Source organism: Diceros bicornis, chromosome 12 (assembly GCF_020826845.1).
Source record: "Diceros bicornis minor isolate mBicDic1 chromosome 12, mDicBic1.mat.cur, whole genome shotgun sequence".
In the NCBI taxonomy this organism is placed as follows: Eukaryota; Metazoa; Chordata; class Mammalia; order Perissodactyla; family Rhinocerotidae; genus Diceros; species Diceros bicornis.
The window spans coordinates 44,682,275-44,707,862 of NC_080751.1; the positions used below are offsets into that span (position 1 = coordinate 44,682,275).

Consider the following 25,588-nt stretch of genomic DNA (forward strand, 5'->3'; position numbering starts at 1 on the left):
ATTCCTATCAGCCATTTAATGAAATTAATAATAGCTATTATTGGTGGAAGAAGTCAACACAAAATAAAATTGACAGCACTAAAATTGCATGTAGTAAAATTTGTGACCAAAATTGACAGAAGAATCAAATCTTAACATTTTTGTTCTGCAAAATTAATAGGGAGAAGCTATTAGCTTCTCCCTATAAAGGGAGAAGCTATTAGCATTTGATATATAAAAACATCAGTATATCATGTCTTTTATAAATTTCAAATAGAAGAGAATTAATTCCAATAAATAATTTAGCTAAAATGAATAATATAAAAAAATTGGAAAATTTAAGCTGTTGTGATCAAGGAATTAAATTGACTAAATGGAGTACATTCAAGATCATTGTTTTCTTGATGAAACTTTATCAATATTGGAATAATTCTGATGAAACTGCATACATTAAAAATAACCTTAGGATGAAAATATCAGGAATCAAATGTCCCTGAATTCAAACAACAGAGTTAGAATACTCCATAAACCTTTTCAGACTACAAAAGTAAGTTTCTAACTTTTAAAATTTATGTGGGCTACTAATTATAACTTGAGACATTGAAGTCCTCTTTATGGCCTAAGAGAAGACAGGTAATAGAGAGGAAGAAGCTCTCCTACTGATAGTAAAGAGAGAAAAGGTCACCTTTGCTGCCATATATTTGGCCTGAGGAAAGTTTTCTGTTACCCTGAAAGTATATTTGGCCTGTGATAGCCATGTGTGGCCTCAAGTCTTACTGGAGGTTAGAATTAGGGTGAATTTAGGAATCCACCTTCCCTAACCCAGAATGCTGAAAATCTGATCCAGTTAGGATAATTCAGAGACTCTCCAGGAAGACGGTTGATCTTGAGTTCTTCATAACATGATTCTCCATATAACTTGTATTCCAAATTGACCTCAGAATTTTTCTATGAAATGTACTTAAAATTCACTTTGCCTTTGCTCGTGAAAAAAATATTATGGAACATTTTTCCAAATATGACAAATAAAAATTTCTTAATAAAATGTAAGTTATATAGGTTCAAAATGGAAATTTTCAAATTGTCAATAATTTGGTAATGCATTTCCTCTTCCATTCTAACTTCTGTATTTTTTCTTTCAGATCTTTATACATCTAAATGACATTTACTCTGTGGTGGGAATTCCAGTGTTCAGGTAGATATTGTATTCTAAGTTTCAGGTTTCTCCCTTAGGAGAGTTTGTAAAATTAAGAACTGTATGCTTTTTAGTTATAATATGAAACATTGATATAACAGAGGAGGCTAAAGGCAAAGTCTTTGTTTGAGCCAGCGAAGAGCCTTCATGGAGCTTAGTGGGTATGATTTGATCACAGTAATCCACTGATTATGTAATTCATACTGAACATTATACCTAATTATTTAATGATTTTCACAGGCCCATATTTAAGCTGAAATTTTTAGTCTATTGGCATCTTGGAGTTTTAATTAAAATAGAAAATACAGCACAGTTCTTTAAAATTTACCTTGAACATTCTCCAAATTTTATTGCCATTATTCTGTTATTGTGGGAGAGTATTTCCAGTTTTTAAAATTTTCTTCAGGTATCTCCCTAGTTACGCTGGGTGCTATAATAATAATAAATGCAAATGATGCATTTCCTTGTTCAAAGATACTTATTGAACGCATGTTGTACAGCAGGTACTTTTCTAGATGCAGTGGAAGGAAGAAGCTGGTTGATGAAAATAGTGATTTTCAGTTTCTTGGGAGCATATAGATATTGTTGGCAGCTTCAAAACATTTTATATGCATAACCCTGTTTACATAGTATAAAGTGTTTTAGATACCCTTTTTCTAGGTTACTCCAGGCACGGAATATTTTTAAAACCATAAAAGTCCTGTGGGTATACCCCATCTCCCCTAAGCTCACATTTATGCATGTGTAAGCCTGACTCAGGATGTAAAAAAGAACATTTAAAGTTATTGTAATAGCTTTTATCAAATGAGGAGGTATAGCAGTTGATTACCACAGTGCTGAGAACATTGTAGATGTTCAAGAAATGTGAATGACTGAGTTCTTGCTATGTGCTCGTCATATGGCAGCCTCCACCAGCCTCTAGATTACAAAAATCATGAGCTAAATAAATAATATTTCTTGTCACTTTCACACCCATGAGGTAATTACATGCCTCAATACCCTGTTGGTTTCCTTTGGCTCCCACCTACCCCAATCCCTTCCAGGTTCTCCCAGATCAAACCTGACCCACTGTCTTACACCTACACCTAAAAGGTGCACCTACTCCAGTGCCTTTTGAAGCCCCAGGCCCTAAGTCCTATAAAATATTTGTAAAAACTGATTGACTTTAATTTGAACAATTTTGCCTATTTGGATTTTTAAAATTCTATAATAGTTGACAGAAAAGGTGGGGGAAACTGAAAGGTGGTCACGTTTCAACCCACTATAATTATTGATGGTCACCAAGATAAGGGTAAGAAAGACTAGTAAAACAGTAAAATATGAAATATATTTTTAGAAGAATTCTTAAAGTAGTTAAACATTTTTTAACACTTTGGCCTAGAAAAGGGTGAGTTTAAGTGTCTAGAATATTGACTTAGGAGGAACATTGCATCCTCAGCAGTGTTGACTGAATGCAGCACGGATGTATTTAGATTCTTAGCATCAAATAAAGGAACCAGTGTTTAATTTTTAATTATATATAAAAATGCTAAATTTCATGCTCTTTTATTATTAACAAGTATATATGTATACATTCTTATATAAATATTTTTAAAAGGTGTTAAATTTTATTTACAATTATTTGAATGCTTGCTAGACATACTCAAGGAGTCATATTTATGACATCTCAAATAATAACTGGTAATATGTACCTAAAAGTTTACAAATAAAAGGTATGTATCTAAAAATTAAGACTCAGACCCTGAATGAGCAGTGGCTGAAAATAAGATAAGAAGAGCATCATTAGATGCTCTGTCACTAGTCAGTTTGACAATCGCAGCAAGGGATGGAATCAGTCTCAATGATGTGTGTTGGCTAAAAAGAACAATTCCCTGGTGTGTGAGGAAAGGAGGATGTATGAAGAATTGAACAGCAGACAGCAGTGGACAGGAAGTGACAGTGGCGATCAGAAACTGCAACCTGGTGACCCTGACAGCAGAAGAAAGTCAGAAGTGATGAAACAGAGGATACAGCAGCTATGAAGTTTGAGGTGCACATAAAAATTTATATCTTAGTAGTTCCTGAAGACATTCTTCATAATAGAGCTCTGCTTTCTTTGCAGTAAAGAACCATTTGGATATCAGTAGCTCTTTAGGACATTACCTGTGTACAGCTGTGCACACTGCTACATCACCTAGGACAGCATAGCATAGTGAGTAAGAACTGTGGACTTCAATTCTGCCTTCTCCACAGAGTAACTCCGCAAGTTTGGACAAATTATCGCATTCCTCTGCTGTAAAATCAGGACAATAGTAGTGCCTACTTCAGAGCTTTGTGGTTGGGATTAAATGAGATAACCTATGTGGAAATGAGATAACTATTTCTAGGACACAGTAAGTATTGAATAAATGTTAACTGTTTTCTTTGTTAAACAGACGAGCAACTGGGGAGGAAAGAGGAGAAGCGTTTACTAGAGTAAGATTAATTCATTCAGTTAACTTCAGTAGAAACATCTAAGGATCAAGGAATTCAGTCTAGTGGTAGAACAGATAGACGATAAATGCTTGGCTAGAGTTAGAAAGGAGGACCTAACTCTGATGGAGGACAGGTGAGCAAAAGAACATAGACGAGAATCACTTAATGTGTCACTTAAATGGAGAAGAATAAGTAAGGGTTTCTCAAGTGGACAAGAGAAGGAAAGGATCTTACAAGCAAGGAATTGCATATACGAAGGCTTGGAGGTGTGAGGAAGCTTGATTTATGTGGTGGATGGCAAGTAGTTTCAGTATAGATGGGATAGGTAATACGTAGGGAGAGTGGTAGAAGATGAGACAGAACGATTAGAAACAAGCCATGTAAGCTGTAGATTGGATTTTATTCTAAAAGAAAGAATTTGAAGCAGAAGAGTGATATGATCAGATTTGTGATTTTGAAAAATTACCCAGGAAATTGTATTTTAAAATGAAAGGGAAATTAAAAGAAAAAGGAGGTTTAAACTCATTTATAATAGTCCAGGCGATGAATGACAAAAGGCTGAACTAAGGTAAATTGGGGGTAATAAAAAGCAGGCCATGAACGCAAGAAGTCGAGGAGTCTAGAATAACTTCCAGATATCTGCTTTGGGCAACTGGTGGATACTGGTGTCAGTCACTGAGATATAAAATGTAGGGGAAAAAAGTAGTATCTTCAGTGAAAAATGTCCAAGTAGGTATTTAAAGTTACCGCTCTGGAATTCAGGTGAAAAGTCTAGGCTGGAGATGTAGATTAGGATAACCAATATATAGAGGGTAAGTGGCCCAAGAAAATGAAGAGATGTATTGAGATATGAAATGCAGGGAGAGGAGAGTGTAGACAGTTTATACCTGTTGAATTCGCAGTGTGTAGATAACCTCCAGGTAAAAGGTGTCCAAATACACATTTGAAGAGAAAGATTTGGGGTTCAGGTGACAAGTCTAGGCTAGAGATGTAGATGAGAGTGCCTTCATCTTGGTAATAGATGGTGTGTAAGAGAATAAAGGAAATGCATATATATGGAGGATCAAAAACCACATTTATTTTTGTATTATGTAAAAGCCGTCTAAAATCTAATCAAACATATTAGCTAGATTCTATGAAAGTAGAGAATTATTTTTATTTTCTAGGAGTTTATTTCTGAATACTTTCTTCCCCTGAATAATTTTATTATATTACTATAAGGAGGCCCTTTTGTCGAAGTAATAGCAGATCAGTTTGTCCAGGTCTATGCAAAATAAGAACACATTCACTTTTGTCACATCTTAATAGGGTTGGCTCCCATAAAATAAAACCTTTATTACTAAAAATATACACATAATTGTCAAAACTTTCAAAGATTCTACATAAATCCCTGGTACTTAGAAAAAACACTTTGTGACTAGATATGGACGAAGACAGTTTTCCATACCAACTCTCTTTCTTTTGGTATCTAGAGTGAAAAATGATCTCTCAATTCCGGTTTTATCTAATATGTTTTGTAGCAAGACAGTTGCTAAGCCTAGCCTGTAAACTCAAGATTCAGTCATCAAAATATTTTAGTCTTTCCACCTGCAAAGGTTATATCCCAGATTTCAAATCTATGGATACAGTACTCTTTGCAATGTGAATTGTTATTTCCTGAAAAACCTTTGAAAAAAGAATTTGCGTGAGTGCATGAGTTTACCAAAACATCAGAGCTTCCTCATTATTAACAATAAGTATACAATTATGCTGTTTTATTTGAAAGAGATACCTCATTTAATGATAACATTTTAAGAGGCTTACAATAATACATGCAACAGGATAACTTAAGGTCCAAGAAAGATCAGAAACAAAATGATGAAAGAAATAGGGTTTGGAGAACACTGTAGCTTTGTGTAATGTTCGTAGACAAGCCCTTTTAGTGGTTTTGGAACAAGCCAACCCCCAAACCAACCAAGCACTAATTCTTGAAATCATATCTTCATATCTTACCAAGTTATGTAAATGAAATAGAAAAGTGCATTGAAATTTCCAAGGAAGTGCTTGTTCATTGCATTAGAAACATAGAAATAATATTTTGAAAATTTCTGTCAAATCTGGAAACTGATAGTAGCAGTGATGACATGGAGGATCAAGCATAAAGTGATATGTAATGGAAACCAGTGAACTCATGTGGGAGATGTCTGCTTCAGCCCTTCATTCAATAAATTATTTTAGACAATGCAATATCATGCTTCATTTCCTCTTTTGAAAAAGATGCAAATGAGCAAAAAGCAAACTTACAAAAGGGACTTTTTATAGAAAACATATTTCAAGAGTTAGCATCCATTCAGCCCTACTTCCCATACTACACCTATATCCCAAAACAGTATGCTCTTCTTCATGACTCCAGATCAGCGAGAAAAGGTCAATTCCGTATGGGAATTCCATGTAAACACTTGAGAAAGATTTCTCTTATGTGATTAAATTTTTATAAGTTAAAGACATAAGAGTTAAATTTCAGTTACCGAAAAAGTTTACCTTTCTGAAATATCACACTGGCTGTTTAAACAGGGTGCCAATTAGAGAAGGTATTTTTGTAATAAGGTTAAATACTCTTTAACTTAGGGAGCACTTTAGTGTCTGTTGTGTGAACATATTAAAATGATTCGCAGATATGGATAGCTTAATCATTTTAATTTATATCAGGTTCTTCTTTAACATATAGTAATATTGGGTATATCATCGGCTTCTTTTCATTGTAGGGTTCCTTTAGCCAGCAGAGCTTACATCAGGACAGCAGGCCTGAGATCTACCATAGCTTGGGCAATGGCCTCTCTCGCTGAAATTAAGGTAAGGAAAATGTCTTCACTTTTGTTAATATAATAGCAAGGTCCTTTCCACAGTTAACTCACGCAGTCTCTTATTGACGGACGTCTTGGTTGCTTTCTTTCTTTTCTTTTCTTTTTTACTTTCATTGTTTTCTTTTTTTTATCTTTGTTGTTATTGTTGCCATTACACTTACAAACTGCTGCAGTGATACGTTTTTATATATTGTTGAACTTCTAAGAGTATTTTGGCTATGAAAAAGCTGAGTCAAAAGATGGCTACATTCTATTATTTCTGATTTTTTGTGTCCCAATCTTGTGGCCTGTAAAACCTCTACTTCTTAAAATTGGAGGGTTTTTTTTCTGTGACCAAGATCTTGATCAATTTTTGTAAATTTTCCATGGACATGAGAAAATAATTTTATTTTGTAGTCAAGAAATGTCCTCTATATCTTTGCTTACTCTTTTACTGTCTACTCAATTCTGAAAGAGGTATTTGAAATCTAACTGTTGTATTTTTTGAAGTTTTTTGCATTTTTGTTGTTGTCTTATTCAGTTGCTGTGTAGTTTGATATGTACACATTTATAACTGCTATTGCTTCATCGTGAATTGTGCCTTTTTTCTTTTTTTTTTTTGGTGAGAAAGATTAGCCCTGAGCTAACATCTGTTGCCAGTCTTCCTCTTTTTGCTGACGAGAAGTGGCCCTGAGCTGACATCTTTGCCCATCTTCCTCTATTTTATATGTGGGACATCTGTCACAGTATGGCTTGGTGAGCAGTACATAGGTCCGCGCCTGGGATCCGAATGTGCGAACTCCATGCTGCCAAAGCAGAGTGTGCAAACTTAACCACTACGCCACTGGGCTGGTCCCAGAATTGTGCCTTTTTTTTTGTTATATAAAGTTCACTTTATCTTGATTAGTGAGTTGAAACTTAAATTTCACTGTCTTATTAATATTTTCACTCTTTTCTTTTTCTTTGTATTTGCCTAATATTTCTTTGATCCTACCTTATTTTCAACTTTGTTTTCAATGTGTTTTTTAACAAACACACAGCTATATTTATCCCACTGTGATGGTCACTGTCTTTTGATGAGAGAGTTCAGTATTGTGACAGACACACCTGATTGTATTTTTCCTATTTTACTCTGTTTATAACGTCTTGCAGTCGACTCTTTTTTTGCCAGTTTGATCAAGTAACTTGATAATCATTTCATTGTTCTTTCTGAGGTTGGAGATTTTACTTTATTGTTCTATTCCATTAGTGGTTCTCTTTCCCAGCTCTCTTAATTAAACACATAGAACTCTACTATTACTTGAAAACAAGATATCAAGTCTTTCCTCTGTCAAGATACTGTTTTTACCACCTGGACACTCTAATCTTCCCCTTCTTCCCTATCGTAAGATGAAACCCGTAGAGTGCTTTTTTCTCTTCTCCTACCCCACCTTTACTCCTCCCCACAATGAGACCTTTCTTACTCCCTTCCATTCTCATCCCCCAACTACTAGATTGAACTAAATTATTTATTATGTATCAGAATCTCCCTTAAAATATGTCCTTTCTGCTTCAAAAGTTTTTATTTAGCACTTAGATTACACAGTCTGTCCTTAATCATTGAGATATAATTGTGTATAACAAACACACATTTCTGTGTAAACACACAAAGATATCACAAATGGCATTCACTGTTCGCCATTTTTCTTCACTTTTATCTTTCCCTGTTTGAGTTCTCTGCTCTGGTTCGTTTGTTGCTTGGTTAAAGTTTTTTATTTACATATTTTCCTCAAATGTGGTAGTATTTGAATAATATACTATCTGATTCCTACATATCCTCAAATGTCTTCCTTTCATCCTGGGTATACCCATCTTGGCTGGGTATGAGATTCTTGAATTGCACTCCTTTTCTCTCAGAAATCTATAGATGCTATTCCATTGCCTTTTAGTTCTAGGTGTTATAGGAGAGCAGTCCATGCCCGTGTGGTTTTCCCCTCCTTCATAGATACCTTATTCTTTCTGCTTGGAAGCTTGTGAGACTTCTCTCTTTAATTCTCTGAAGTTCAAGAATATTACCAGGATATTCTTATGTCTTTTCTCTTCAGCCCAGAACCTGGTGAGTCTGACTGCCTGGGTTCTAATTCTGGCTCCACCACTTACTGACTGGGAAACTTTGGGCAAGATACTTAACATCTCTGGGCCTGAGTTTCTCATTTTCAAATGAAAATAATAATATCTCATAGGGTCATGTGAGGGTTATATGAATTAGCATTTACAAGTGATTAGAACAGTGCCTGGCATATAGAAAGAGTGGAAGTATTAACTGCTGCTATAATAATAATTATAGGTATAATAATTATTATTTGCAATATAGAATTACAAAAATTATTATTTTTTTTTTTCTAGCTCAGGCACTCATTCTTTCATTATTAATTTAATTATTATTGCCTCAACAGTTTTGCTTTCGTGACTTTAACCTTAAACTGCTTTCTTTCTTCTGCTTCTAAAATTCCTGTTGTAAACATGTTCAGCTCCGGGAGCTCTCCTCTCGGTCGCTTCTCCTTTCGCACATGGTTTCCATCTCTTTATATTTTGGCTCTGCATTTTGAGTTATTCCTGAGCATTATCTTCCAAGCTATAACAAGAGTCATAGAGAGATGCTCTACTTTAACTAAGTTATTAAAATTTTTAACCTAATAATCATGGTGTTTTAGCTTTGGAAAGTGTTGTGTTTGCAGTACATTTGAATATCTCTAGAAGCTCTTAACTTCTTTTATTCAAATATTTATCTGTCTTCTCCAGGAGCTCTCTTTCACTGGATGTGTGTTCAGATTGTCCTGCACATTTATTCTCTAGCTACTGAAAGACCCCTCCCCTTAGATGTGCCATTATTTTTCTTTGTCAGCTCACTGGGGCTCAAGTGTGTTTATTAAAGTATTTTAAATGCCAGAATCCTATAAATGGTAAAAGGCAAATGATCTCTGGCAGTGTAGGAGAATCTGTCAGCCTTGCTGGGGCACTCAGTGAAAACCTTTCTGTTCACTGGTCTCCCTGCAGGTCCATGGATCTCTGAAGACAATTCTTCCCTGGTCCCAATGATTCTCCCCCCTGGCCTCCAATTCTGCTCTCTAATCACCCACCCAGCCCCTGGCAAGGAGGCCCCACACCAGTTCCTTCTTTTGGGACCCCACAGAGCCTGGGGCTTCTCTCAGCGCCAGTTGCCTCTAGGTCTGAGCATCCCTTGGCTCAGGGGAAGTAAATAAATAGCTTGCAATTGAGAGAAGAGGAGAGAGCTACTTTCAGATTACCATGTTCCCAGAATCCGTGATTTGCTTTTTTATTTGATTTAAATCTTTAGTCTAAATTTCTTTCGGGATAAGGAGAGAGAGGTATGGTACAGTTTATTTTTTTCCAAACTGCCAGTGATTTCACTGCAGTTTATATTTAAATATAAATTTGTATAACCACCTACAAATTTGGAATGTTACCTTTATCTTGATATAAACATACATTTTTCAGAAGAGTAGAAAGTAAATTATCAACAATGTCCAAAAATAATGCTCGATAAAATTTTTCCTTACTATCGATTTGCCCTGCTGAGACCCAGAGTAAGAAATGTTTCTCTAAATGGAACCACCAGCAAGGAGGTCTGTTAAAGCATGTGATAAGTAGCACAGCAGAGTTCTTTTGGAGGAAAGTGGTGATGACCCACGATGTAAGTGATCCCAGTATCCAGCCTTGATCCAGCCCCGTCTTTTGAGGTTGGTACCCAGGGTAGTCGTGACAGCTCAACCTTGGGTAGGCCAATGCCACTAAAAATGAAATTTAAGCCTGGGGATGTAGATATTTTTCATGTTTGCTATAAACTGTTCTCCTTCCTACATATTATAACAAGTAAGGAAAATCAAGTTCTATAAATCTTAGTTGTTATTATAAGCACTCAGAAATACTGCTCTACTTGTGCCTGTGTACACAAATGCCATGGCTAGAAAAGGTCCTATGGTAAAATAAAGACATTTAAAGATATTTAAGGTCAGATTACCTCACTGAACATGGACCATGGGGAGGAAGAGCACAGTGTTTGGCACATTTTAACATATTAATAAAAATTAGTTCTTATACCACTATTAATTTTAAACAAAATGGCCATTTAAATCATTATTCTCTTTGTTACTTATGGCCCCTTCATGGGGGATTCATGTGCTACTCTCCTTAGAATTTAGTGCCAAGGGAAAGTCTCTCTCTCTCCTGAAGGACGTTTTGTTTCTTTCCATTAGGTGCCCTCTGGCTCTGACTGAAACCTGCCTGTCCACTGAGCACTCTGCTTCCTCGGTAGACATGTCAAGGGACCACTGGGCCTGGAGGTGGGGTAGGTGTCCTGCTGGCTCCCCATTGCTCCTTCTGCCCAAAACCTCTCAGTGCCTTGGAAGCACATGCTATCAGATTGTCCCAGTCAAATATACATCTCTCCCCATCATTCCTGTAAGAGCACAGGCCATTATTCCTGTCCTAATTCTTCATGATCTCAGTATCCAGTCTGTAACCTGATCCCTTAGAGTCTTGGCTTCCCTACCTCTAATGGTCTGCCTTAGTCACATCCTAGACCTTATCATACCCAGAAGGGTATACCTTCCAAAAATCTCAATTTCAAGAATCCTGCTCTTAACCTCTTCTCTTTGCTGTTCACTTCCTCTTGCACACTAACAATTCTTGAACGCCATGGGACCTCCAGTCATTTGACCCTCCCCCGCCCCTTACTCACCACTTGTCCTCATCCCTCCTTCACGGCTTGGATTTTGTGGTCTATCATTATAGTCATTTCCTTGCCCACACTTTTAACTCTCTCACTTCTTGTTTGACTTAAGTATTGGAATCAGAAGAGAACTTCAACACCCTCTCCTTACCACATCTACCAACATATTGGAATCTGTGCCCACATAATTTGCTTTATTGTCATTACAATAAGTGTCCTTATTTCACTCCATTACTTCTGTACTGGATTCCATTCCCTGTTGCCTACTTAAGGACTTTTCTCTCTGCTGGGTCATTCCCGTTGGCGTGTACACTTGCTGTAATATCTTGCAACTTAAAGAAAAATAGCCCTCTTCTGAACCCACATGCTCCTTCAGCTACCACCCCCTTTCTCTACTTCCCTATACAAAACTCTTAAAAACTCTTAAAACTAGTTGTCCATATTTGGTGTCTCTACTCTTCTCATTTTCTCTTGTGCCACTTCTGTCAGGCTTTCATCACCAACGCTTCACTGAAAGTGCTCATCTTACTTAACCTGTTAGCACTTTGACACTGTCATCACTCTCCATCTTGACATGGTTTTGTCTACTTTGTTTCAGGAATACCACTCTAGGTTCTCCTGCATCAGTATGTGCTGCTGTCAGTGTGCATTGCTGAATCTTCATCTACCAAACAACTATACTTAGATTACCAGCGTCCAACCTGTAGACTTTTCTTTTTTAACTTCTCTCACTTCCTAGATGGCTCATCCAGTTCTGATGCCTTAAATACCATTTATAAACTGACTAACACTCACTATTCCTAAGTTTATATCTGTAGCCTGACCTCTCCCCTGAACTCCAGCCCCATATGTCGAATGACTCATTTGACATCCATACTTGGTCTGAGAGGTGTCTCAAAATTACGCGTCCAGAACTATACTCTTGTCTCCTTTGAAGCCTCTCCTCCCCAGCACTTCCCATCTCAGTAACAGGCAGCTCTGTTCTTCCATTTGCTCAGGTCAAAAACTTTAGTCATTTCAGACTATTGTCATTCTTTAACATTCCACACCCAATCTGTCCTGTTGGCTCCACCTTTAAAGTATATCCAGAATCCAACCACTTCTCACCGTCTGCACCACTTGTACTCTCTATTCAAGCACCATCATCTCTGCCTGGATTCCCTGCCTAGCCCCCCGTTAACACCCTTACCCTTCTGTGGCCCATTCTCGACAGAGCAGCCAGAATGATCTTTGAAATGTAATGCCATATTACTCCTCTGCTCAAAACGCTCCGATAGTTTCCTATCCTTCAGAATAGAACCAGAATCCTTATGGTACCTACCAGATCTGACATGATGTGACCCCCAGAATAGGAGTAATAGTTTTTTCTCCAAATTTTTTGTTCTCCCAGGTACATGTAGGATTCGACCTTCCTGGCCCCTTGAAACTGTGTGTGTCATGTGACTGACAGGCTTTAGCTGCTTAATATTGGTGGAAGTGATGTGTGTCTCTTCCAGATGGCACGTTTAGGCGCCAGTGCATAATTTGTCATGCCGCAATGATGGCAGTGCTCCAGATGGTGACCACTTCATCAGAGTGAGGGGCAGAAGCCCCGGCTGCCCTACTGTGGCCATGTAGCATGAGCTATATGTTGTTTTAAATCTATAAGATTTGGGGATTGTTGGTACATGCAGCATGACGCAGCCTGTCTTGATGGAATCGCTTGGCTACCTCTCTGACGTAATCCCCACATTTTCCCTCTGGCTCACTGTGCTTTGGCCACACTGGTCTCCTTCCTGATCTTTACACATGCCAAACATACACCTGCCTTAGGGCTTCAACTGCCTGCAACTCCCAATAAAGTGTAAAAAGTATTACTCTTGAAATATTGATTCCTCAAGTTTTAGGTTTCTTTTATGATACCTATTGTAATAGACTTAATAATATGAAATAAATATTTCTATCTATAGGCTGGTGCATTTGTTTTAGATCCAATGTGTGGACTTGGAACAATACTTTTGGAAGCTGCTAAAGAATGGCCAGTAAGTTCTAAAGTTTGGTAAACCAAATAGCACATTTACTTTAATCAGTATGTATGTGTGTGTGTATATATCCACTTACCAATTATTTACATGTAGTTTGTCTATTTGGGGATTTTTTTTTTTTTTTTAATGAGGAAGATCAGCCCTGAGCTAACATCTGATGCCAATCCTCCTCTTTATTTTTTGCTGAGGAAGATTGGCCCTGAGCTAACATCTGTGCCCATCTTCCTCTACTTTATGTGGGACGCCGCCACAGCGTGGCTTGATAAGCAGTGCATTGGTGTGCGCCCGGGATCCGAACCTCTGAAACCCAGGCCACCAAAGCAGAGCGTGCGCACTTAACCACTTGTGCCACCAGGCTGGCCCCTGGGGATTATTATTTTTATTATGTAAGTTGCTATTTACTATAGTCAAAATAGATTATGAAGGGTTAAATTGCTATGTTATTTCTTTAAATACTGTGATAAGTTTAGGAAAATATGACAGAATTCTAATAATTAATGATGACCTAGATCATACAAATCCCTTAGTTTCTTAGACATTTGTAATTGTAAAACATTATTAACGGATTTTAAAATTTTGACATTTTTAATTTTTAGCTATTGAATATCATTTTAAAGAAATACTCTAAATTTGTTTTAACCTGAATTAATAAATCTATTAATTTCATTTTCATCATTGGAGAAAATGCAAATAGATTTTCTTAACTACACAAAATATCTGATTACTTTTATTTAAAATATGAATTTCTTTCCTCAAGGATGTGTATTATGTCGGTGCTGATGTCAGCAACTCACAGTTACTTGGTGCGTGTGACAATCTGAAAACTGCTGGCCTTAAGGATAAAATTGAGCTCCTTAAAGTCTCTGTTATAGGTAAGATATTAAAACGTAAACATTTGGAAAAATGAACATATGTAAATATATTTAGAATCATAATGTAAAACATGACTCAGTTTCTATATATAAAGGTTGAATTGTTTGTACCCTCTAATGTATCTGTGGGGCTAATACTCAGTTTACTTCCAATATTATAATTGTAACTTTTTTATTTTTCAAAAGATTCATGATCAGAAACATTTATATAGATTTCCTAAGAATTTAAGTAAAGCATGCCTTTTTCAGTTATGTTTGTTGCATCTGAACCATTTCTCATAACCAGGGATCGCTTAATAGAGGCATAAAATAAAGAAAACTGTAACAATACTAAAAGTTCTTTGGATTTCTCTCAGATAAACAGTATGAAATGTTCTGAATTATCTTACCTTCCCCTTGCCTCACATTGGACAGTATTTGTGTGATATGTAGGAGTGAGGTAACCAGCCATCCCAGTTTGCTAAATCAGTACTTTCAGTGCCAAATCCAGGCAAGTCTGGGGCATACTGGGACAGCTGGTCACACTGTCAGGTTGAGGGACACTGTCCCTGCTGTTAACTGGTGGAGAATCAGCAGTGACAAACATGATGAGGAATCAAGTCTATGGAGTCCAATCAAAATAACATTTCCGTAAGATCCATGGTATTCAGATTATGTTAGAGAAGCCTCACAGTCCTTCTTTCTTTTCCTTTCCCCTAGTACACCTTTCCCTCCTCCAGTACACCTTTCCCCCTTAAAAATGAGTACGTTTAGTTCCCAGCTAAGAAAATTGTATTCTCTTGACACAGTGTGAAGAGGTAGTAGGTAGGTCCCAGTATTGAACTTATAATCTGGAGAAACAACGTATTGTTTTAAAAAATTTTATTGTAGTGGAAAAGTAGTAGAGATGAGTTATGAACAAGAAGAAAATGTTAGGATAACTTCTGTGTAAAAGCATAATAAAGCAGCCCCAAAGAAGAAATTGTATTGTTGATTGAGATCTCATAGTTGTTGGCTGCCAATGACTATTTTTCAGCCTTTCTGTCAAAGTTTTTAATAGAACTCGGTGCATAAGACACAAGTTTCTGAAGGAAACTGAGGAGTGATTAGACTGAAATGAAGCTTTTGTGACCCTAATTTCTTTATGAAAGCTATTTTTGGGGGACCTTTGAGAAAACTGGAATCGCTTCATCAGTTGTGCCAGAGCAGTGGTTTTTCAAACCCTTTACAATCTCCAAAGTGCCCTGGAGGCATGAGGGGGGAAGTGCTGACTTGGCCACTGGATCTCTGCCGCACTACCAACTCCACTTTTATCTGTTTGCGTTTTGGGGATATTTGCTATAAGATTTCACTTTAAAAACAAAAGGGCTCTTACCCCCACACAGTCGCGGTGGGTGGAAATTGCAACCAGAGATTTCCAGGATGAGGAAAACGAAAGCCAATACAGGAACCACAATGCAAAGATACATGAAATCACTAGACCAGAAGGAAAATGACAAGCACCCAGAAACCAACCCTGAAGACACAGAAATCCATAACCTAAACGACAGAGATTTCAAAACAGCTATCATAAAAACACTCAGAGAAATACGAGACAACACAAACAATTCAATGAGATTAGGAATTTCTTCACAAAAGAGATTGAAATCATAAAGAAAAACCAATCAGTGCTGATGGAGATGAAGAACACAATGGAGGAGATAAAGGAGAATCTGGAATCTTTAAAGAACAGAGCTGACAATATGGAGGAAAGAATTAGCATTTTAGAGGATAGGAATATAGATATGATCCGGATGGAAGAGGAGAGAGAACTAAGAGTAAAAAGAAATGAAGAAAGTCTCCAAGAAATATCTGACTCTATTAGGAAATGTAACATAAGAATTATAGGTATTCCTGAGGAGAAGAGAGGGAAAGAGGAACAGAGAGCCTATTCAAGGAAATAATAGCTGAGAATTTCCCAAATCTGGGGAAGGAGCAGAAAATACCAGTAAGCGAAGCCAACAGGTCACCTAAATATGTCAACAGGCAGAGGCCCACTCCACACCACCTAGTGGTAAGGCTAGCCAGAGTCAATGACAAAGAAACAATATTAAGGGCAGCTAGACAAAGACAAAAAATAACGTACAAAGGAACTCCCATCAGGCTCTCAATGGATTTCTCAACAGAAACTTTACAGGCTAGGAGAGACTGGAATGATATATTCAAAATACTGAAAGACAGAAACTTTCAGCCAAGAGTACTCTATCCAGCAAAAATATCCTTCAAATATGATGGAGAAATAGTAACTCTCCCAGATAAACAAAAGCTAAGGGAGTTCATGGCCATGAGACCCACTACAAGAAATACTCAAGAAGGCCCTCAGACCTGAAAAAAAAAAGAGAAAGGGAATACAAAGCTTGGAGCAAGGAGAAAAATAGGTAGATAAACTCAGAAAATAGTAGATCTTTACCGGAATAGGTTAGCAACCACTTAAATATCAAAATCAAAGATCGAAGGAAGGAATTCACCAAAAATAAATTTAACCTCATCACTGTAAACACACAGCCACAACACAAGATAGAATAAGGTATAACAAGAACGACTTAGAAGGGGAAGAGGAAAGTGATTGAATTGATTTAGTATAAGGAAATAGGAGGCCATCAGATAATGGACTATCTCATACACAAGATTTTTTACACAAACCTCACGGTAACCACTAAACAAATAATCAAAACAAAATCAGATATGATAAAGAAAACTAGAAGAGTCATAAGACAGAACAACCAAACTGAATTGGCAGTCCAAAACAAATGGAACAAGAAACAAAGGAAACACAAAAGAACCAGAAAATAAGTGACAAAACAGCAACATTAAGCCCTCATATATCAATAATTACCCTAAATGTAAATGGATTGAACTCTCCAATCAAAAGATACAGAGTGGCAGGATGGATTAAAAAGCAAGACCCAATAATATGCTGCCTCCAGGAAACACATCTCAGCTCTCAAGACAAGCACAGGCTCAGAGTGAAAGGATGGAAGACAATACTTCAAGCTAATGGCAAACAAAAGAAAGCAGGTGTTGCCACACTCATATCAGACAAAGTGACTTCAAGATAAAACAGGTTAAGACAAAGAAGGGAAATATATAATGATAAAAGGGACACTCCACCAAGAAGACATATCACTTTTAAATATATATGCACCCAACTTAGGAGCACCAATGTACATAAAGCAACTATTAACAAACGTAAAAGGAGACATTAACAGCAACACAATAATAGTAGGGGATCTTAATACCCCACTTACATCAATGGATAGATCATCCAGACAAAAAGTCAATAAAGAAATAGTAGACTTAAATGGAAAACTGGACGAGATGGACCTAGTAGACATATACAGAGAACTCCATCCAAAAACAGCTGACTACATATTCTTCTCAAGCGCGCATGGAACATTCTCAAGGATAGACCATATGTTGAGAAGCAAAGCAAGCCTCAATAAATTTAAGAAGATTGAAATCATAACAAGCATCTTTTCAGACCATAATGCTATGAAATTGGAAATGAACCATGAAAAAAAAACTGGGAAAGTGACAAAAATGTGGAGGTTAAACGACATGCTACTGAACAACCAATGGATCATTGATGAAATTAAAGGAGAAATCAAAAGTTATCTGGAAACAAACAAAAATGGAAAATATGCCATACCAAACCATATGGGATGCAGCAAAAGCAGTCCTGAGAGGGAAACTCATAGCGATACAAGCCCACCTTAACAAACAAGAAAAAGCCCAAATAAGCAACCTTAAATTACACCTAACAGAACTAGAAAAAGAAGAACAAAGCCCAAAGTCAGCAGAAGGAGAGAAATAATAAAAATAAGAGCAGAAATAAATGAAATTGAGACCAAAAAACAGTAGAAAGGATTAATGAAACAAAGAGTTGGTTCTTTGAGAAGATAAACAAAATCAACAAACTCTTAGCCACGCTCACTAAGAAAAAAAGAGAAAAGGCTCAAGTAAATAAAATTAGAAATGAAAGAGGAGAAATTACAACGGATACCACGGAAATACAGAGGATTATAAAAGAATACTATGAGAAATTATATGCCAACAAATTGGACAATCTAGAAGAAGTGGATAAATTCTTAGACTCATACAACCTCCCAAAACTGAACCAAGAAGAAATGGAGAGGGCCGGCCCCGTGGCTTAGCAGTTAAGTGCTCGTGCTCCGCTGCTGGCGGCCAGGGTTTGGATCCCGGGCGCACACCGATGCACCACTTCTCTGGCCATGCTGAGGCTGCGTCCCACATACAGCAACTGGAAGGCTGTGCAACTATGACATACAACTATCTACTGGGGCTTTGGGGGGAAAAAAAAATTTTTTTTAATTAAAAAAAAGAAGAAGAAATGGAGAATCTGTATAGACCAATCACAAGTAAAGAGATTGAAATAGTAATCAAAAACCTCCCAAAAAATAAAAGTCCAGGACCAGATGGCTTCTCTGGTGAATTTTACCAAACATTCAAAGAAGATTTAGTACCCATCCTTCTCAAACTATTCCAAAAAACAGAGGAAGATGGAACACTTCCTAAATCATCTACGAGGCCAACGTCACCCTGATACCAAAGCCAGACAAAGACAATACAAAGAAAGAAAATTACAGGCCAATATCGCTGATGAACATAGATGTAAAAATCCACAACAAAATATTGGCAAACTGAATACAGCAATACATTAAAAAGATCATACACCATGATCAAGTGGGATTTATACCAGGGACGCAGGGATGGTTCAACATGCACAAATCAGTCAACGTGATACATCACATCAACAAAACAGAATAAAAACCACATGGTCATCTCAGTAGACGCAGAGAAGGCATTTGACAAGATACAACACCCATTTATCATAAAAACTCTCAGCAAAATGGGAATAGAAGGAAAGTACCTCAACATAATAAAGGCTGTTTATGACAAACCCACAGCCAACATCATACTCAATGGGGAAAGACTGAAAGCCATTCCTCTGAGAACAGGAACGGGGCAGGGCTGCCCACTCTCACCACTCCTGTTCAACATAGTACTGGAGGTTTTGGCCAGAGCAATTAGGCAGGAAAAAGGAATAAAAGAAATCCAAATAGGTAACGAAGAAGTGAAATTCTCACTATTTGCAGATGACATGATTTTATATATAGAAAACCCTAAAGAATCCGTTGGAAAACTATTAGAAATAATCAACAACTACAGCAAAGTTGCAGGGTACAAAATCAATCTACAAAAATCAGTTGCATTTCTGTATGCTAATAATGAACTAACAGAAAGAGAGCTCAAAAAGATAATACCATTTACAATCGCATCACAAAAAATAAAATACCTAGGAATAAATCTTACCAAGGAGGTGAATGACCTGTACAATGAGAACTACAAGACATTATTGAAAGAAATCGATGATGACATAAAGAAATGGAAAGATATCCCATGCACATGAATTGGAAGAATAAACATAGTTAAAATGTCTATATTACCTAAAGCAATCTACAGATTCAATGCAATCCCAGTCAGATTCCCAATGACATTCTTCACGGAAATAGAAAAAAGAATACTAAAATTTATATGGGGCAACAAAAGACCCCGAATAGCTAAAGCAATCCTAAGAAAAAAGAACAAAGCAGGAGGCATCACAATCCCTGACTTCAAAACATACGACAAAGCAATAGGAATCAAAACAGCATGGTACTGGTACAAAAACAGACACACAGATCATTTGAAAGCCCAGAAATAAAACCACACATATACAGAGAGCTAATTTTCGACAGAGGAGCCAAGAACATACAATGGAGAGAGGAAAGTCTCCTCAATAAATGGTGTTGGGAAAACTGGACAACCACGTGCAAAAGAATGAAAGTGGACCATCTGCTATCGCCATTCACAAAAATTAATTCAAAATGGATCAAAGACCTGAAGGTGAGACCTGAAACTATAAAACTCATAGAAGAAAATATAGGCAACACACTATTTGATATTGGTCATAAAGGAATCTTTTTGGATGACATGCCTACCCAGACTAGGGAAACCAAAGAAAAAATAAACAAGTGGCACTTTATCAGATTTAAGAGCTTCTACAAGACAAACGAAACTAGAATCAAGATGAACAGACAACCCACCAGCTGGGAGAGAATATTTGCAAAACATACATCTGACAAGGGGTTGATCTCCATAATATGTAAAGAACTCACACAACTGAACAACAAAAAAACAGACCACCCGATCAAAAAATGGGCAGAGGAAATGAACAGACATTTCTCCAAAGAAGATATACAGATGGCCAATAGGCAGATGAAAAGATGTTCAACATCATTAATCATCAGGGAAATGCAAATCAAAACAACACTAAGATATCACCTCACGCCTATTAGAATGGCTATAATCACCAAGACAAAAAACAACAAATGTTGGAGAGGATGTGGAGAAACAGGAACCCTCATACACAGCTGGTGGGAATGCAAACTGGTGCAGCCTCTATGGAAAATGGTATGGAGATTCCTCAAAGAATTAAAAATAGAGATGCCCTATGATCCAGCCATCCCACTGCTGGGAATCTATCCAACAAACCTGAAATCAACAATCCAAAGAGGCTTATGCACCCCTATGTTCATTGCAGCATTATTCACCATAGCCAAGAAGTGGAAGCAACCTAAGTGTCCCTCGACTGACGATTAGATCAAGAAAATGTTGTATATATATACAATGGAATACTACTCAGCCATAAAAAAAGACAAAATCGTCCCATTGGCAACAACATGGATGGGCCTAGAGGGTATTATGTTAAGTGAAGTAAGCCAGAAGGAGAAAGGCAAACACTGTATGATGTCACTCATATGTGGAATATAAACCAACACATGGACAGAGAAAACTATATTGTGATTACCGGGGGCAGTGGGGGTGGGGGGTGGGCACAAGGGGTGAAAGGAGACATATATATGGTGATGGACAAACAAAAATGTACAACCCAAAATTTCACATGTTAAAAACTATTAAAACATCAATAAAAAAAAAAAAGAAAAGGGCTCGAATTTTTTTAAGTGTTTAAAAAAAAAAGAAAAGATTCTCTATGGTATCAAATAGCTAAATAAATCCTAGTTTTTGAAAGGATTGCTCTAACTGCCGTCTTAAGAACAGACAGTAATAGGGGTAGGATGGAGACAAAGAGACTAGTTAGAAGACTATTGGAGTAATCCTGGTAAAGAAATGATGGTGGTAGCTTGGGCCAAACTGGTTTTCGTGGAGATGTTGCGAAGAGGTCAGATATACATCTTTTGAAGTTAGAACCAACGGGATTTGCTGTTGGGTTGAATGTGGTGAGTGAGAGAAAGAACAGGAATGACTAAGCTTTCTGGCTTGAGCAGCTAGAGGGTGGAGTTGCCATTTACTGAGCTGGGGAAAACTGCAGGGGGAACAAGTTAGAGTTCTGGACCTGTTAAGTTTCACATGATTATCAGATGCGACGTGGAGAAGATGTCAAGTTAGTAGCTCAATATACAACTGTGGTTCAGGGGAGAGGTTGGGCATTACCAGTGTAGATAACATTTAAATCCATAGGATCACCTAGGGAATGAGTAAAATAGGGAAGAAAAAGAGGCCTGAGATGAGATGCTTAGAGTTCTGGAAGGTGAGGATCTAGTAAAGGAACAGCCAATGATATAAGAGAATAAGTGAGAAAGAACCCATGGAAAAGTGATCAGCCATGTCAAATGCTGCCGATTGGTGAAGTAAAATGAGGCCTGGCAATTGCAGAAGTCAAGGGCTGTTTCCTTTGAGCAGCGGGAGCAAAGACCTGTCTGAGTGGGTTCCAGAGAAGATGGGAAGAGAGAACTTAAAGACAGCTCGTTTTGATCATTCTCTTCAACATTTTGGCTGGTAAGGGGAGCAGAGACATGGGGCAGTAATAGAAAGCGGGAGAGATTGGGGATCAAGGAGGGATTTTTTGAAGATAGAAAATCGAATTTACTTTTTTTTAACAGTACAGCATGTTTCTATGCTAAAGAGAATGATCAGATAAGAATGAGAAACTTGACAATGCGGGAGAGAGAGAATTGCTCGTCTGATACACTCACGGCCCCCAAGAAGGGATGGGACCCAGCGCACAAGTGGTAGGGCGGGCACCCCTGGTAACGGGGAGGGCAGAGCGCATGAGAAGAGAAGTTGTAATACGTCACACCAGACCAGCAGTGGCCATTAGTGCAATTTCCTTCAACCTTTGTTGAGACTGATATTATCATTTTATTACAATTTTTAAAACTCTTTACAAATTTGATAGTTTTTTAAAATTTACCTTTCTCTAGTTACTTGTGAGATAAAACATTTTTCACATTATGTCATTTGTAGATTTTTCTTTTGTGAATTAATTACTTGTTTCAGGGTAGCTTTCTGGAGGAAAGAATAAAACATCTATTTTAAATTGTTTCAGCATCACAACCTTTTAATATTAAAATTCAGTCTAGGGGGATCTATATATCTTGTGTACATAGGGGCCAATATTAACCATTTAATAATTAACCCTCAGTCCTTCATTGCACATCTCTACTTTAGAGGTGGACATTCTGCTAGATATAAGCATTTATTTTCTTCATTAATTTGATTTTACCTTTAAAAGCTTTAATCATGAATACAATTTAGAATGTTGAGACCCAGGAATCCCCTGTTGAACATTTACAGGTGTGAGGATCTCACACCTTTTTATTATATTAAGAGCACGCATGGACTTGAGAGTGAAATAGACCGAGTATAAATCCTGGCTCCACCATTGTTTCTTCACTGTGTGGCCTTCAGCAAAATACTGGACCTCTCCATATTTTCTCATCTGTAATCTGAAGATAATACCTACTTCATAGGGTTGTAGCGAGGATTTATTACATAACCACACAGATTACAGAGCCCAGTACACAGCGTGAATTAAAGATCTCTGTAAGCATGGATAGGTCTAGGACATTAGTAATACTTTCATCATGATTTATGTTTCTGCAAAATCGCTATCTTCATTCTCTTTGTATGCCTTAATGACTTTATTTTTTTCTACTTTTTTTAGTAACATACACTTTATTTCATAACCCTCTGCTAGTATAAAAGGAAATACTCCTTTAACATGCAGAAATTGCATGTGTTTATTCCTAAGATTTAATCATTATGAAAATTTGGAACATTATGAAAACTTGGATAGTTACAAGCTATCTTAGGAAATAATTGATCATTGGTTAGGCTTTTTAAAAAAATCTACAGATGTATTTACAGTCTTAGTATAAGATGGAGAGCTGTAATATATACAGATTTGAGCAAAAGAAACACATGTATGGTTAATTAAAATGACAAAATTATAAACAGGTGAAAAAAGAAAGGGAGAATGTTTTCCTTCCTTCCAATTAGACATTGTATAGCCTGTCATACGTTACTTCAGTGAAAGAGTTATAACATTATTGGTACAACCGTGCTTTGTTCTCAGGTGTTATTCATTTCTACCCTTGTATGAGTAAGGCATGCTTTTTCAATACACCCGTAAACATAAATCACCTAGGCTAAATCATACTACACACGTAGGCTGTATGGTATTAATCATATGGGACCACTGTTGTATATGTGGTCTGCCATTGACCAAAATGTCCTTATGCGGGGCGTGCCTGTAAACTCTTTCAGCAGCTATAAGTTTTTAAAAGAGCATATTTAATGAAGAAGTAAAGCTTTCTCGAGAAAGCCAGTGATGAGCACATAACTTGAGTAAGTTTGTTGACATTTACCATGCACTATGACAGCTGCAGTGATTTCACTGACCAAATGAAACACATCTGTTTATAGAAGCATCTAGCATTTACTTCAAAACTTAGTAATTATTTTAGGGAGGCTGAGCCCAAAGCCAACTATTTATCACATGCAACTGAAGAAAATGCATTTAAATATCACTGTGAAGCATGACTTTTTGTTTAGATAAAATGACTACTCTTCTAAATTAATTTTATTTTCAGTTCCAGGTTTTCTTATGTACATAAACAAAATGAAGCTATAGCTGTTAATATGTTGGCTCCATTAGCAGAAGACCTTTGCAGAGTTAAATGTTGCCAGTTTTGTATCAGTGTTATCAGATGCTTCAAAAAGACAATCAGTTAAGTCAATTCCAGTAGTGGTTTAGCTTTCCCCCGCCCCCCAATTCTTGGAAATTTAGGAGGCTTTTTCTGTTAAAGATGAAACATCTTTCATTATTATGAATGCTGCTATAAATTCAGCTCAGCACTGCACATGTGTCTGTTTATGTTTTATGTGGTGGACCACAGCATCATGGTAAAAATTAATATTCATACTAAATAAAGAAATCTATGAAGCAGAAATGTACTTGGAATTTGACGAGGTACCCACATAATTCGTAATTACCTCCAAACGAGCCACGATGTTTTGTAATTGAAATAGAAACTTAAATTATCAACATAACAGACTTTTAAGCAATTTTTAAAATATACACAGAGTAACTGAACTGCAAACTATTTGTAATAAAGATGATTGAATGCAAAAAATACTCAGCATGACAGTACACACTTTATTTGCTTATATATCATCAGTTGGGTTTAAAAATGTTTAAGCCTTTGAAGAATTACTTTGTAAATCAGCCAAAGTGTCCTACAATTGTACTATAAACTTTTTTTAATAAACTAGTTGCCTAATCATGGTTGCATTTTTTTCAAAGTCCATTGGAAATCCGTAATCAAAGGATTCAACAAATGGCGTGCCCAAAAATTTGTTTTTGAAACTTTTGATGATTTGCACTTATTAAAAACAAAGCTGGAACAGGAGAACATTCAAGTCTATCCCCGAAAACACCAAGGAAGAAATGAACAAATTAAAAAGTGAGAGCTCAGTAATGCACAAGATTTAATTTTGACATTCTATAGATACACTTAGGATATCTTATGGGAAGAATCTTCTGATGGCTTTATTTTAATTGGATAAATATTTATTCTAGAATGGAATGGAATGGAGTGGAATGAAATTGAGAAGGACTTCCATTTTGCAGCCTCTAAATTTGGTAAAACAATTAAAAGAGCAATAGAGACCACTTATTTGAGTTTTGTGTTGTGAAAATATTTGTCAAAGGCACTCTGAATGGAGAGCTATGAACTGGAGAGCTGAAATATTTACCCTTTCCTGTGAAAGAAACAGAATTGAGAGGATTCTTCAGTTAGCAGAATTTGCTCTGGGCTCTACTGCTACCTTAGCTCCTGTAGAGAAAGTGTTTTCTCAAATAAAAATGTTGTAGTCTACAGAGAAGTTTATTAACCATAAAAACAAAACTTTGAACAATATTGCAGGCAATTTATGAAAAAATTTAAAAGTCTGTATTAAATACTACATTCTTCAGAAAAATATCAGTGATGACATGGGATTGGAGACTGATACATCTAAGAAACTGATCAGTATATGAATATAAACTACAAATAATTATTTCACTTGTTAGTTTTAATGTTGAAATAATATTTTAAAAGTGTGTGTTTTTTAAAAAAACTCCAGTG

At 36.7% G+C, this 25,588-nt stretch overlaps 1 protein-coding gene across 3 annotated transcripts in view; it reads left to right on the forward strand.

The window, feature by feature from the left end:
* The window catches only part of THUMPD2 (THUMP domain containing 2), a 48,603-nt gene that overhangs the window by 12,191 nt on the left and 10,824 nt on the right, over positions 1-25,588 (forward strand). For 2 of the 3 annotated variants that reach the window (XM_058551370.1, XM_058551371.1), the window contains 4 exons: positions 1,122-1,174; positions 6,373-6,460; positions 13,132-13,203; positions 13,964-14,078. In XM_058551370.1, the coding sequence (XP_058407353.1) occupies positions 1,122-1,174; positions 6,373-6,460; positions 13,132-13,203; positions 13,964-14,078 (328 nt within the window). The remainder of the gene's footprint in view (positions 1-1,121; positions 1,175-6,372; positions 6,461-13,131; positions 13,204-13,963; positions 14,079-25,588) is intronic. The other variant, XM_058551372.1, reaches the window with a different exon arrangement.